The following is a 13,613-nucleotide window of genomic DNA, read 5'->3' as shown; positions in this document are numbered from 1 at the left end:
CTTGGGCCCAAGCCCACTGCTTTTCTCTTTCCACCAACTAATGGCTATCACATCCTTACACCCGGTGGTGGCCTTGCGATCCGCACACATCTTCCAAGTCTAATCAAACCGTGCCCTCCCCAAAGGCCGGGCTCCGCACCTGGGCAGCAGGGAGGGAGGGAGGTGGTGGGCGGGCCTGAGGGACAGGTGGGAGTCTGATGGAGGAGGAGGACTGAGTTTTGACTCCCAGGTTCGGTCTTGGACAAGTGGGTGGAAGGCGGTGTGGAACAGCGGGAGGAGGGATGCGGGGGGACAGTTCGAGGGCACGTGTTTCACGCCTGGCTCCCAAGGATGGGTGACTCGGGATTCTAACTCGTCAGCTGCCCCTTCTCCCACCAAATCATTCTCTGAGCCTTCTCCCGGGTCATCTTTGGAAGAGGGAAGAGGGCAGAAAGCAGGGGCGATTGCTGGCCTCACACGCAGGACACCAAGGATCACAGGTATGGCGGTGGGTGACCTGATCTGGATGTGCCAGCGGCTGCCGTGTCCACACAATGACTCAGGAAGCTGGCTCGGAAGCACGTGAAGACTCCCGGCCTGGGAACATGAGGGTGGGCAGCCTGCATTTGTGTACTGCCTGCTGGTAAGTCAGCTCTTTCATATATATCTGTCTTTAGATCCTTCAACCACCCTGGGAGACAGCCTCCCATTTTATAAGTGAAGGACACTGATGCTTAGAAAGGAGCAAAGATTCAGCAGAGGGAAGGGAAGGCGAAAAAGGAAAAGAAAATGGGTTTTTATGGAGGACCTGCTACATGCCAGGAATCAGCCAGTGCGCTCTCACATATGTTAACAGACCTATTCTTTCAAAATCTCTACAGGCAGCATCAACACCTGCATTTGCAGAGGAGAAGACAGGCTCTATTAAATAAGCTGGAAGCCCAGGGAGTGAGGGAGAGATTCAGACGGGACACCCAGTGCCTGGCCCTCGAGCCCAGAGCTCATTCATTCACCCCACGCGCTGGGCCAACAACCACTTCTCCAGCATCTTCCATTAGGCCAAACATTTAGGAAAAAAGGCTGAACCAAATAGTCAAGCACCCTGCCACGTGCCGCGTGTGATGGGAGGAGGGCAAGGTGCCGCGGGAAGATATGACGGGGTCCCACGGAGCTTCTCTGGAGAAGGGACCTTTGAGCTGAGGGCGGATGGATGACGGCCGGGATGAGTGAGGAGTGTTCCAGGGAGATGGAACAGTGTGTGCAAAGGGTCTGAGCCCATAAAGAGTTTCTGACGTTCCTGGTGGCTGGAGAGGAAGCCTGGGACCAGATTGTGCAGCCACGTCTAAGAGTTTTGAAGTTCAAGTCACCAAAGAGGTCTAAATAGGTGGGGAGAACAATCAGAGTGGTGACTGCCGAGTGGAGAAGGGCCTGGAGGGAAAGCAGAGACCAGGTGGGAGGTGCTCCTAGCCATGCAGGAGGAGGAAGAGGAGGTGAGGGCCAGTCTGAGAGCGGCTGCAGGGCTCCTGGGAGAGGGGGATGGATTTGCAGGCCATTGAGGTGGTAGATCAATAGGACTTGTGATTAACTCAGGGGAGGAGGGGAAGTGGCGGGAGGGGAAGTGGTGGGAGCTGTCAGGTCCCCCCACCCTCTACCCCCTGGCCAGTGAGGGCGGGGCTGAGGTTGAGGACCATGCTGAGTCTTATCCCATCGAGCAGTGGGTCCTAACCTCAGCCAGAGTCAACAGAGGCTTCCTTGGATTTTTTTCGGAATGCCGCGACATCTGCACGCCATGCCAGGCTCACCTACTTAGCAAGACTCACCTCCCACAACCAGGCCTGCGGGATCCCAGCACCTCATCCTGTCTGCTCATGAGGCCTGCCCGGAACTCTCCTCTCCTGCCCGAGGGCCCATGAAGAGAAACCTTTCAGTAAACTCACAGCCAGACCCCCAAGTGAATTCTGGAGTCCTCCCCAGCGTCTGTGGCCGCCTCATCGGCCTCCAGGGCCCCAGCGACAGGGCACGACTGCCCAGCCGAAGACAGGATTGCTGCTGCCCGGGACCAGGCTGGGGACAGAGATGCCACACGGGCCAGTTTATTCCTGTTTCTGCTCTGTACAGGTATATACAGTTGGTGTGAGCCTATGGTACATTATTTCACAAAGTTATCTTACATCCTTTGCACACTCCTCCTGGGTGGGAAGTACCTGCGGACGGCGGAGGAAAGGACGCTCAGCGGAGCCACTCTGTTGCTGAGGACGTGCAAGGGGGCGCCCTCCCACCTGCTCCCAGGTGCCGGAGGCTTCCGCAGTCTTCCTCCTGGAGCGGACGGAGGCTGGCGGGGGCCAAGCAGCACCCACAACCCCCACCACCCAAGCCTGCCTGACCCCACCGAGTACCATCAGTAGCAGGACAGTATCCCCCGGCCCGTCACGGGGCGCTGGCGTGCATCTTCTCCAGGCAGCTCGTCCAGAAGGTCACCAGCCGGTTGTCACGGTTGACGCAGAAGTCCGTGAAGTCCTTCAGCAGCCGGTCAGCAAACCTCTCATCGCCGGTGGCGCTGGAGCGCCAGGTCTTGGTCAGCATGGTGTTGTAGGCCCAGCTGTAGCCCACCCTCTCCTCGCAGAAAAGGCTCTGGCTGGCGGAGCTGGTGGAGTTGCGGCGCCGCCGTGGCTGCCCCGAGAACTTGCGCTTGGAGTAGGGCAGCTGCAGGAACACCGTGCCTGTGGGGACAGGGGACAGGTCACAGCGCTGGGAAGGAGGGAGGGAGGGTGTCTGAGCCAGCCCCCCCGCCCCGCCCCCGGGGCTCCCGGTCCTACCTCGGCCGCCCCCGACCCCGCCCCGTCCACACTGCGCCTGGAGCGCCTCACCTGTGACGTGGATGTACTGAGGCTTGGTCTCAGCAGGGAAGTTGAAAGCAGAGGCAGAATATTTATCTTGAACAAACCCAAACCTAAGGGAAGGACAGGGAGACAGGCCGATGAGGGCCCCCTGGGCTACAGGGACACGGGGTGGGGCGCGGGTGGGGCGCGCTGGGGGGAGCGAGAGTGTGGACCGCCAAGGGATCTGGAAAGTCTCTTTCAGGTGGGACATTCAGGCTGCTCCTCACTGTCCTCACCACTTCCCACCATCCCGGCCCCCTTTCCTCTCTGGGCGCTGAGAGCCTCTCACCTGCCCAGCTCTCCCTCATCCAGCCTTCATCTCCACCCAGCCACCCCCAACTCCGTCGCATCGGCCCTCCCCCCTGCGCCCACCCCCAAGACTGTCAGCTCCCCCGGGGAAGGCCCTTATCTTAACTCTGCTGAGCCGGGGCCCTCTCCCCTTCCTCTCAGTTCTCCCACACTAAGCACACAGTAGTTCTCAATAAAGGCTTTGCATTGAGAAATATCGTAACTGAGTCCCTTCCTTAAGGCGAGGAAAGCTGGGACCCTGCCTCGCTGTGTTCTGGAAATAGGCAGGAGGGGCCATTTTTCATCCATGGCTTGTTCTATTCCTGGTTTTTTTATTTCCACAAAGTGCATTTATCACACTCTACCTGCTAAGTGCTGTAAAGAATGCATTGGCAGATATGGCCCCTGCCCTGAGTCTGAGGGGTTTATGTAATGAAGCCTGTGATGAGGCAGAACTAAAGCAGGGAAAACCCTGTCTCCCTTCCTGGACTGAGCTCCAGGGAGGTGCTGTGTTGCATCCTCTACAGAAGCTGCTGGCTTTACACGGGCACTTGGTAATTATTTACTGAAGAACATGTGAAGTCAGACACATAAGCAGATCGGCTGATGGGCACCGCCAGCTCATCACTGTCAGCTGGTTCTAGCACAAGCAGGAACGGCTCTGGAGTCTGCCCTTCTTCCTCTCTACTTTCCGATCAAGGCTCTCTATTTACTCAGCATGGATCAGCAGGAGCTGCTGACAAACTCGTCTTCCTCATAATAACTACCATCTCCTGGGGTCCTACTAGGTGCTGGGAACGTCAGGGAACCCTCCCAACAACCCTGTGAAGGGGGAGAACTCGAAGGCAAAGCACCTCACGGTTCCTCAGCCAGATGCTGGTGGAGGCTGAGGTGAAACAGGCCTGTCCGCTTCCCACATCAAAGTCCTTTCCCACCGACCTCTTCATTGACCGCCCCGAATCGCACCCCCTCCTCCTGGACGGAGGAAGTCAGATGCCCTGGCATTCATTTCACAGCCTTTACCAAGCATCGAAGAAAAGGGCTGAGTAAGGTCTAAGGCAGGCCTGGGCCGGCTTGGGTTGGGGAGGCTGAAGAGTCCGGACTTTATGCTGCGGTTGATGGGGGGCTGTGCACGGAGGGGGGTGTGCCAGGTGGGGCGGGGACAGCTGAAGGCGCCTGAACAAGATGATATGACACTGAAGCAGGTACAGGAGGCTCTGATTTTCTATGAATAACACAAGGCAGCAACCGGACACTGAGTTAGTGATGTTCTAGAGACACAGCTGGACTGGCCTGGGGGATACAGCTAAGCCTAGGAAAGGCTCTCCCTGGTATACATATTAGGTACCAGTAAATACCTACTGAACGTATCTATTGCTTTTTAACCATTCATTGTCTTCTCAACATGTGTCAAGAGGTTCCTGACAGATTCTACAGTTTTTCATCTCCTGGAGAGTTTGGCTCCAGGTCTTGTAGGAGGCTGAGGAGAGAGCTCTCTGCTCTCCTACAAACTGGAAGAGGGAAGCAAGTCTGAAAAACTACAGCTCCAGGAACTGGACAGGTGGTGCTCATCTCTGAAACCAAGGCAGAGGGACTAGTCGGAGATAAGCAGTGAATCTGTCACTGGTGGACTGGGTCCATCTCCCCAGAAAGGGAATGAACTGGGCTTCGCTGTGGTAACTGCTATTTGAGACAAACACTGATGCCTCCCCATGCTTCCCTCTTGCTAAGGGACAAACCTGTGTGCGATGGCTTCCTGGAAAAGGTGCATTCGGTCCCAGTATGTTTCTGGTTCAAAGCCTAAAAGGAAAAAAGAGTAAATGCCGAGTTGTGGTTACAAGATTTGCAAATCTCCCTGGGTCCAGCCGTGGGTATCCTTCACTACTCTTGGCAATGCTCCCCCCTTGAGCCTGAGCTCTGCTTTTTCACACCACCTGCTTTCAGAAAGACCAGCCTCCACCCCAAGGAGGGATATCCTAAAGACAGTGACAGCCCTCAAGCTTCATCGGGGTCTAGAAAGGAGAGGAATATGAGTCCTCAGCGACCAGTGTGGGCTACTAGAACTTGGTATAAGACTCATCCTAATGACTGTTTGTGCCAAAAGCGGAAAGGAGCAGGATGTTAAAATACAACCAAAAGATAAGCTTGAAATGAATGTTATTTGCTTCTAAGGAGAAAAAAAATTCCCCACTTCCATTATAGGGGTGGGGAAATTGAAGCAAATCAATACAAAATGATTTTGGGAAACGTGATCAGCTGGGGAGGGGAGGGGAGGGGGCGGGGCAGGTGAGTGCCCGCCCCCACCGCCCACTTCGTGCTCCAGCCTGGCTGGTGTGAGGACAGGAGCAGGGTGAGGAGGTGGCAGGGCTGAGGCAGCCGTCACACAGCAGAGGCAACAGGCCGGGGCTGCTCTCGGGATCAAGGTGCGGAGGGCTGGGGCAGCAACCACACGAGACCTTGTCCCAGAGGCCAGGGGTGCCTGCAGGGGCTTTGTTTCTCTTTCCGTATTTGGAATTTTATATCTAGGTTAGATTTGAGGATTCCGGGTAACCAAAGAGCAGAAAAGAGAAAGTACTTTGGCTTTAATAGATAAAAACAGGCACAGTGTATTCTTGTCAGATTTTTAAGATTTTGAATTCCCTGTTATCAGAATGGGAGATAACAGGAAGAGAGGTGGCACAGAAGCAAGAAAATTGATTTTTAGATTCAAGTCTTTATTCCTTTCAACTAGGACTCCTTTCGTTCAGCCGTAACCATGGCAACCAACTGAGCTGCTGGTCTTGAAGACTGGGTTACGACTGGCAGGGAAAACCATCGGTTCACACAGAAATGTCCTCCAGTGCCAGCCCTGCGAGCACCCCTGTGCTGTTACAGCGAAGGTGGAAAACCCCAGAAGAGTCTTTGGGTGGTATGGGGGGAGATCTCGCCTTCCCCTCAACATATTAAAAACAGCAGTAGGAGGCGGTGCCTGGCTTAAAGTCATCAAATGCAGACATAATCACCTGCCATTTCAGGACGGCAAAAAACAGTCCCCCCTCGGCCACACCGTGAGGGTACATGAGAACGTGTGTGTGGGGGGGGGTTGGGGGGTGCTTTGTAAACCCTAAAGATCCCGGGATCTTCAGCCTCCAGGGGTCGTGGGGCTCACCTGGAATCCCAACTATCACTTAAAACAGTGTCTATACACAAATGTCTTCCAAGATGTAAAGAATGTACAGGTGGGCCTTCGGAACAAAAGCTCTTTGCACCCCAGGGGTGGGGGGGGCTGTTTCTCTGCCACTGAACACAGCACAGACTCATAAGAACTCAGGAGAAAGCATCTCCTTCACCTCAAAAGTTTTTCTCTCCACACTGATAATTTCTACGCCTGAGAGTCTACAGGGCTCTGACACACCAGCAGCGACTCTAGCTTTTCGTTATAAAAAGATCATCCATGAGCTCATGGGGTGCTTTGTAGGAGCTAATTACATGCTCATCGAAATGAGTGCTTGGTGATGAAAAGTCCGTGCTGTGTGAAGTCAGCTCATCCCTCCCATCTGTCTACACCTGCCCTCAGAGTCTGGTGGATGAGGGTGGAGCAGCGGGTGGGGTCGGCCCCATGGTCTCCATTCCGGGGAAGCACTCTGAGGGGGTCCCGCGTCCTCCAGGTGCTGACGCATCTCAGCTTTACACAACAGCACACTGTGTCCTGTTTTTGCTTTCAATGCCTCCCATTTCTGGCCTTTATTCATGGAGCAGCAGATCCAAGCCTCAGTGAGGATCAGATTCCTGCCGCCCAAACCAGTAAGGCTGGAGCAGAGAGAGGAGGGTGTAGGGAGAAGCCTGGTGCTGCTCGAGATTTACAGAGCACAGCGCCCTCTCCCACCCACCGTCCCCTCCAGGCCTTACGAGGGTCTTCCTGAGCTAGTGAGGCAGCTTTGGTCGCCCCCATTTTAGGAATAAGGCATTTGAGGCTTAGAGACATTAAGTGACTTGTCCAGGGTTGCTCAGCCACTAAGTGAAGAATCAGGATTAAAACTCTGGCCCCAGCACTTCCCTGGTGGCACAGTGGTTGGGAACCCACCTTCCAGTGCATGGGACACGGGTTCGAGCCCTGGTCCAGGAGGATCCCACATGCCACGGAGAAACTAGGCCCGTGTGCCACAAATACTAAGCCTGCACTCTAGAGCCCGTGAGCAACAACTACTGAGCCTGCGTGCCACAACTACTGCAGCCCGCGTGCCTAGAGCCTGTGCTCCGCAGCAAGGAGGGGCCACGGCAATGAGAAGCCCACACACTGCAACGAAGAGTAGCCCCCGCTCGCCACAACTGGAGAAAATCTGCGCACAGCAACCAAGACCCAACGCAGCCAATAAATAAATAAATAAATAAATTTATAAAAAACAAACAAAACCCTTTGGCCCCCTGTCTACGAGGCTCCTTCTTTTCACTGGCCCGTGAAAAGCTGGCCTCCATTTTACCAAATTGAAAAAAAAAAAAAAAAAAAGCTGGCCTCCAGGCGCCTAGAGAGGCGACCCTGCGGGAAGGGTCTACGCGGGTGACAGGCCCTCCGGAGAGGGGTGTCTCTTACTGTCAAACAGGTGCTCGCTGCCCTCCTTGAGCAGGCAGCTGATGTTGAGCGGGATGAAGAGCTGGGCCCGGAGCGGGTCGCCGTACAGGTAACTGGGCAGCGCAAAGGGACCCTCCAAAACCGGCACCAACAAAAAGCCACAGGAGGTGGCCTTGCGATGCCAACCTTGGACCTGGTGGGAAGCACAGAAACACACAGCGTCACCTCCAAGTTCACTCTGACAAGAGAAGTAACTTCCTGAGGAGCGAAGCCACCCGAGTGATGGCCTGCATATTGATCCACACGTTCACTGATTAATGTCCGCCGGCTCCAGACCTGCCCTGGGAGGAAGAAACACAGCTGAACCTCCTGTGAATCCTTGAAAGACCGGGAGGTAAGTGCGTGGCTCCTCACGGCCTAAGCTTCTGCAACTTTAGGGGCTCTTTCGGGAGGAACAGACTAGAGAGAGCTATGTCCTGCCCCTTCTTGCTCCATAGGATGTTGGAGGAAAGTCACAGGATATAGGTTGTCCTTCTAATTTTGTCCTTTATCAAAAATTTACTAAGTCCAAAGTATCAAATAGGAAAACAATCCACTCAGGCTGGCTGAGAGGGAAAGACGCGGGCTGCAAGATGATCATGGTGGCCTCTGGCCAAAAGTGACAAGAGCTGACCTCGCAGAATGAGAGCTGCTCTCTGCAAGCTCCCAAACGCCATCTGTCTGAAGACTGACCGAGAATGAAAGTTACTGGGGCTTAACGACAAACCTCCCCACTCTTAAGCTTTTCTCCCAGGAACACTCCTAACCATGACCAAAACACCAAGGTCTCTGCTTGACCAAGTAATTTCTAAGGCTTATGTAATATTTATCTAAATAAAATGTGGTTTATAACAAATGTGGACATGGCCTTAAAATAATAATTAACCTACACTCGAGATTCTTAAAAACTTAATAAAATCATGATAAAAATATGAGCAGCTTTCAGTGGGTTTTACATGAATTGATGTGAAAAGTGTACTTTTTAAAAGATAGATGCTAAACTCCTCTGAGGAAATAAATACTCTTCTTCTCGCCAAATTATAACTGTATCTGTGTGTGTGTGTGTGTGTGAGTGTGTGTGTGTGTGTGTGAGAGAGAGAGAACACTGTGGCTGTGTGGTTCTGAGACAGTGTCACCTGGTGGGGCTTCTGAGGAGGACGCTATCGCACTGGGCCAGAGGGTTAGTTCTGGCTGGAGGGAGTGGTCATCCCGGCGCTGACCCGCTGGGGAAGAGCTGGTGTCCCCTGCAAGCTGAGTGAAATGGGCAGCTGGGTGTCTTTTTTGATTTGGACCTTAACAATGTTCCCTGGATGGGAGTGTCTCCATGGGAGGGGTCCTCAAAGACAGTAATGCCATTTGGAGGCAGACAGAGACGTGGACCAATCTCTTCCACGTCTTATGGGGATAAAACTAGGCTTTTGAACCCCGGACAAAAAAACCTGTACGTTGCCAGCCGACACTGTGCTCCTTTCCCTTTGGTCATCTCCTAGGCTCTTCACAAACTCTTTTTGAACTTTCCAGCTGCTTTCAGCTGTGCAATGAGATGTTTGGGCCAGTGTTGGAGGGGCATGGGACTCAGTTGAAGCCATAGAGAAATACTCTTTGGGGCTGAAGGAAAGAGCATATAAAAAAGAGTAGGAGACTGTAAAGATGGCCCAGGAGGGCTCCTGGAAGACACTGACAGCTCGGCTAAGGAGCATTTATTTTAGACACACAGCCTGGGATGTGGGGTGGCCAGGAACAATGAGTGACCTGATGAGGCAGCTGGACCAGGGTGGACGAGAAGCAGAAACAGGCAGGAGACCAACTGAAACAGGGCTTCTCAGCTTTGGCACTCGAGACACTGGGGCTGGGGGATTCTTTGCCATAGAGGCTGTGTTGTGCTCTGTGCTATAGGATGATGGGCTACATCCCTGGTCTCCCCACCACCTGCTAGAACCCAGGGGCACCCTCACCATTTGGGGCAAGTAAAAATGTCTCCAGATATGCCAAATGCTCCTAAGAGGTCACACTTCCCCCATCCCTGTAGAGAACCAGAGTTAATAGCAGTGATGTTCACGAACAGAGGATTGTGTAGATAAACTATGGTACAAACAAGCAATAGAGTATTCTGTAGCCCCTAAAAATAATGAGGCAATGTCTTCCAAATTGAGCTGATGTAGTGTGTTCTTGGTTACCAAAATACTCAGGTAGCTTTGGAACTTTGAAATGGTAAATATTCATGATGTATAAAAAAAACATGATACAGGGACTTCCCTGGTGGTCCAGTGGTTAAGAGTCTGTGCTTCCACTGCAGGGGGCGCTGGTTTGATCCCTGGTCAGAGAAGTAAGATCTCGCATGCCACACGGTGCGGCCAAACAAAAAAAAAAAACACATGATACATAACTGTAGAATCTTAATTACATAAAAATGGATGCTTAGTTGCATAGATACACAAACGGGACCTAGAAGGACATGTCAGACTCTAAAATACTTGTGATTACGGATGACTTTGATTTTTACTTCTTGTGTTTTTTAGTTTCCTATTACACACATGTTAACTTTTAAGAAACAAATGTTATTTTAAAAACTTTCCCCCCAAAATGAGGCAAAACAAATTAAAAAAAAACAACAGTGAGGCCAACTTATTTATACTGATACAGAAGATATATAGGTGATAGGAAAAACACAACATGAATAGTAAATATTCTGAGCTACTATGTCTGTTAAAAAAAAAAAAGTAAAAGTAACAGGGCCTCTATATGCACAGAATCTCTCTGCAAGTAGCAGCAAAGTGGCAAGGCAGTAGATGGAAGTCCCAGGGAACAGGGTGAGGGTGGGAGAGAGGGTTACGTTCTGCTCTACACCAGTGATTCTCAACTGGGGGCAATGCCTCCCCTCCCTGGGGACATCAGCAATATCTGGAGACATTTTTGGTTGTCACAGGAGGGTATGCTACTGGTATTTGGTGGATAGAGGCCAGGGATGTTGTTCAACATCCTACAATGCACAGGCCAGGCCCCCCATGACAGAACCATTGGCCCTACGTGTCAGTAGCACACCAAGGGTCAGAAACCCTGACCTACAAACCCTTTTTGACTGTCTGAATTTTTCACTATGTTTAATTTTTTGAAAGAGGCTATTCCAACAGTCCACGTGAAGGTAATAGGAGCCTGAAGTGAAAACAATTTTTTAAGTGACGTGAATCTCTACCGAGCACCCGTGCGTCCATCTGCCAGGTGAGCCCAGGCCTGACTGCACATAAGGGGGTCTCACCATCTCAAAGAGCACAGCGGCGGTCACCGCCATCCAGTGCAGCTTGATCTCGAAGGCCGCGTTCAGTGAGAAGTTGCCGTGGTAGTAACAGCTGCACCACTCCAGTCGGTCTGTGCGGTTGTTCACGTCCACGTCCAGGGTCACGGTCCTTTGCTCTGGGACAGTGGCAGCTACATGGGGGTGGAGGTTGGTGGCCGGGGGAGGGAAAGGAAGGCAGGGGGTGAGGAGGAAGAGAAAACAACTGAGCATCCAGATGTGAAACTGCAGATTCCAGATGCTTCCTGGAAATCAGCTAGTCCAGGGCTCGGCAAGTGCTTTCCATAAAGGTCCACGTAGTAAATATTTTAGGTTTTGCAGGCTACAAGGTCTCTGTTCCAACTATTCAATGCTGCCATTATAGTGCAAAAGCAGCCTCAGATATTACCTAAACAAGTGGGCGCAGCTGTGTTCCAGTAAAACTTTACTTACAAAAACAAGTGGATTTTTAGGGCAGTCAGGCTACTCTGTGTGATACAATAATGGTGAATACATGTCATTATACATTTGTTAGCGTTGCTAACGCTGGGAACCTTCTTCCCCTTCTATATCATGTTGATTTTTTTCTGAGAAAAAGACTCAACACTACAGATAGACCAATTTCACTTAAGTAAACAATACAGTAAAGGTCTATATTCTAACCTGAAAAAATGCTGGGAAGAAGGATCTCATGTCCTAACACAGAGGTGGGAGGGGTGTTACTGGAGAGAAGTAGCTGTAATAATGCCGTGTTGGGTTTAAAAGGAAAAGAAACCCACTTCCTGTGGGAGGGGTGGTGGGAAAGGAAGCTGATGGAGTAAAATTCCACTATAACAATCATGGGAGCCATTGAAAACCTGGTAAGTAGATGTTTTCCCAGAAAACATGCACATATGAAAGATTTTGCCTAGTTTCAGAACCTCCTACCCTCCTGACACCCCTGAACAGGGTGAAGAATACCCCAGGTTGATAAACTACCCGCTGTAGACATAAATCTCTTTGCCCCTACTCTTCCTCTTTTTTGGACATATTTTCCCATATGCTTTTCCTTTTTGACCACACTTTTTGAAGTAACTAAGAACCAAAGCTAAACCAAATGACACAAATCTCATCCTGAGCTTCAGATGACGGCAGTCACGAGAGGGCTGTACCAGCAGCTGCAGAAGACTTTGGAAATGAGGATGTCCCTATAGAAACTGTCAGGATAGCCTCCAGAACCAAAATGACGACGCATTTCCCAGAAGCAGTAACCCTAACCAAGGGGTAAGTGCAGCACACGGGCTGGGACCCTGCACACACCCCTGTGGAGACCTTGGTGAGAAGCGGCGGTCTGTCCCCTGCCTCTCACACAAAGCACTGGCCACGCTGGCCCTGAGCAACTCTGAGAATCTGGAAACTGTGACGACTAGTAACGTTTCCATTCCACCAGCTAGGCAAGAATTCCAATTAGCCGGGCACGTCTGGGCTAACCAAGTAGAATAGAGAATTTCCCTGGAGTTCGGCCTATGTTACGTTTGCTTCCCTCCATCCAGAGGGTTTTGAGGGTCTCTCCAACCTGCCTTTGAGGGAAATCTCACGACGCCCTGCCTAGAGCATGCATTTTCTAAAGACGCTCACATCTCGACCCATCAGTCCGGTCCTTGAGAGCAGAGGTCACCACTGTTCAATAAGCAGGTGCTCACTCCATCTTAGGGCTGCAGGAACCAAGAAGGGGAGAGAAGAATCCCAGTGTGTATCCCTTGATGGGGTAAGCACATTTGGGGAGGGAGGGCAGAGAGGAGGGTCACACACAGGGTGAGTGCCTGGAATGGACCACCTCTGAGGTCCCTTCTTCTTCTGAGGTCCTAGGATGTTATAGTCATGGGACAGCCTCTGGCAAGAGCTAAACCAGCAGGGAGCACCAGCTCACATCCACTGTGTCCTGAGCCTCTTGGGAAAAGTGGCCACACTGTCTGTCCCCTCCTATCCATGGAAGATTAGTGTCCTGCCCTGATTTGACAACTGCTGAGCCCTGTTGGTTGGCTGGGACAATGATGAGCTTGACCCACTAGGCTGGTGGAAGCCGCACAGGAGCCATGGTGCTAACAGTCACAGTGTGACAGCCACGGGGGCCCTAACCCTGGTTCCCGTGGCACTGCCCCTTTGGCTGCCCCTCTGCTCAGCCACCTGCCAGTGCATCCCCGGGCTCCACCTGCTTGGGCACCTACCTAAAAGCGCAGCCGCCTGGCTCCGGCCCCCGAAGCTGCGGCTGAAGGAGCTGTGCCTGCTGGCGTAGGAGGCCGGCCGGCTGGGCAGCCAGGGCAACAGGAAGGCAGGGATCTCCGAGTGCAAGAGCTCCTCGGCCACGAAGGCCACCTCAAACCACTTGCGCTGGAAGCTGGCGAAGTCGTCCACCGCCGTCGTGTGCCAGGCAGTGGGCTGCTGCACGGCCACTGGGAAGGGCAGAGGGGAGGGGGGAGCCCTCAGTGCAAGCTCTCGTGTTCTCACCGGTTCACGCCCAACATGGGTGAATCTGAAAACACAACGCTAACAAGCCAGACACAAAAGACCACGGAGTGCGTGAGGCCGCCTGGGTGAAATGTCCAGAACAGGCCAGTCTTTAGAGACA

At 52.4% G+C, this 13,613-nt stretch overlaps 1 protein-coding gene across 1 annotated transcript in view; it reads right to left on the bottom strand.

Annotated features, from left to right (window-relative positions):
• Nucleotides 1-2,050: 2,050 nt before the first annotated feature.
• DEPDC5 (DEP domain containing 5, GATOR1 subcomplex subunit) overlaps nucleotides 2,051-13,613 on the bottom strand; it is a 90,909-nt gene continuing 79,346 nt past the window's right edge. Inside the window, exons 37-42 of the mRNA XM_082640394.1 lie at nucleotides 13,213-13,437; nucleotides 10,991-11,160; nucleotides 7,717-7,888; nucleotides 4,886-4,946; nucleotides 2,847-2,929; nucleotides 2,051-2,699 (exon numbers count right to left, since the gene is read on the bottom strand). Of these exons, the coding sequence (XP_082496520.1) occupies nucleotides 2,407-2,699; nucleotides 2,847-2,929; nucleotides 4,886-4,946; nucleotides 7,717-7,888; nucleotides 10,991-11,160; nucleotides 13,213-13,437 (1,004 nt within the window). The 3' untranslated portion in view covers nucleotides 2,051-2,406. The remainder of the gene's footprint in view (nucleotides 2,700-2,846; nucleotides 2,930-4,885; nucleotides 4,947-7,716; nucleotides 7,889-10,990; nucleotides 11,161-13,212; nucleotides 13,438-13,613) is intronic.

Source organism: Mesoplodon mirus (genome assembly GCF_964341445.2).
Source record: "Mesoplodon mirus genome assembly, chromosome: 13".
Lineage (NCBI taxonomy): Eukaryota > Metazoa > Chordata > Mammalia > Artiodactyla > Ziphiidae > Mesoplodon > Mesoplodon mirus.
This window is presented reverse-complemented; position numbering and strand designations above follow the sequence as displayed.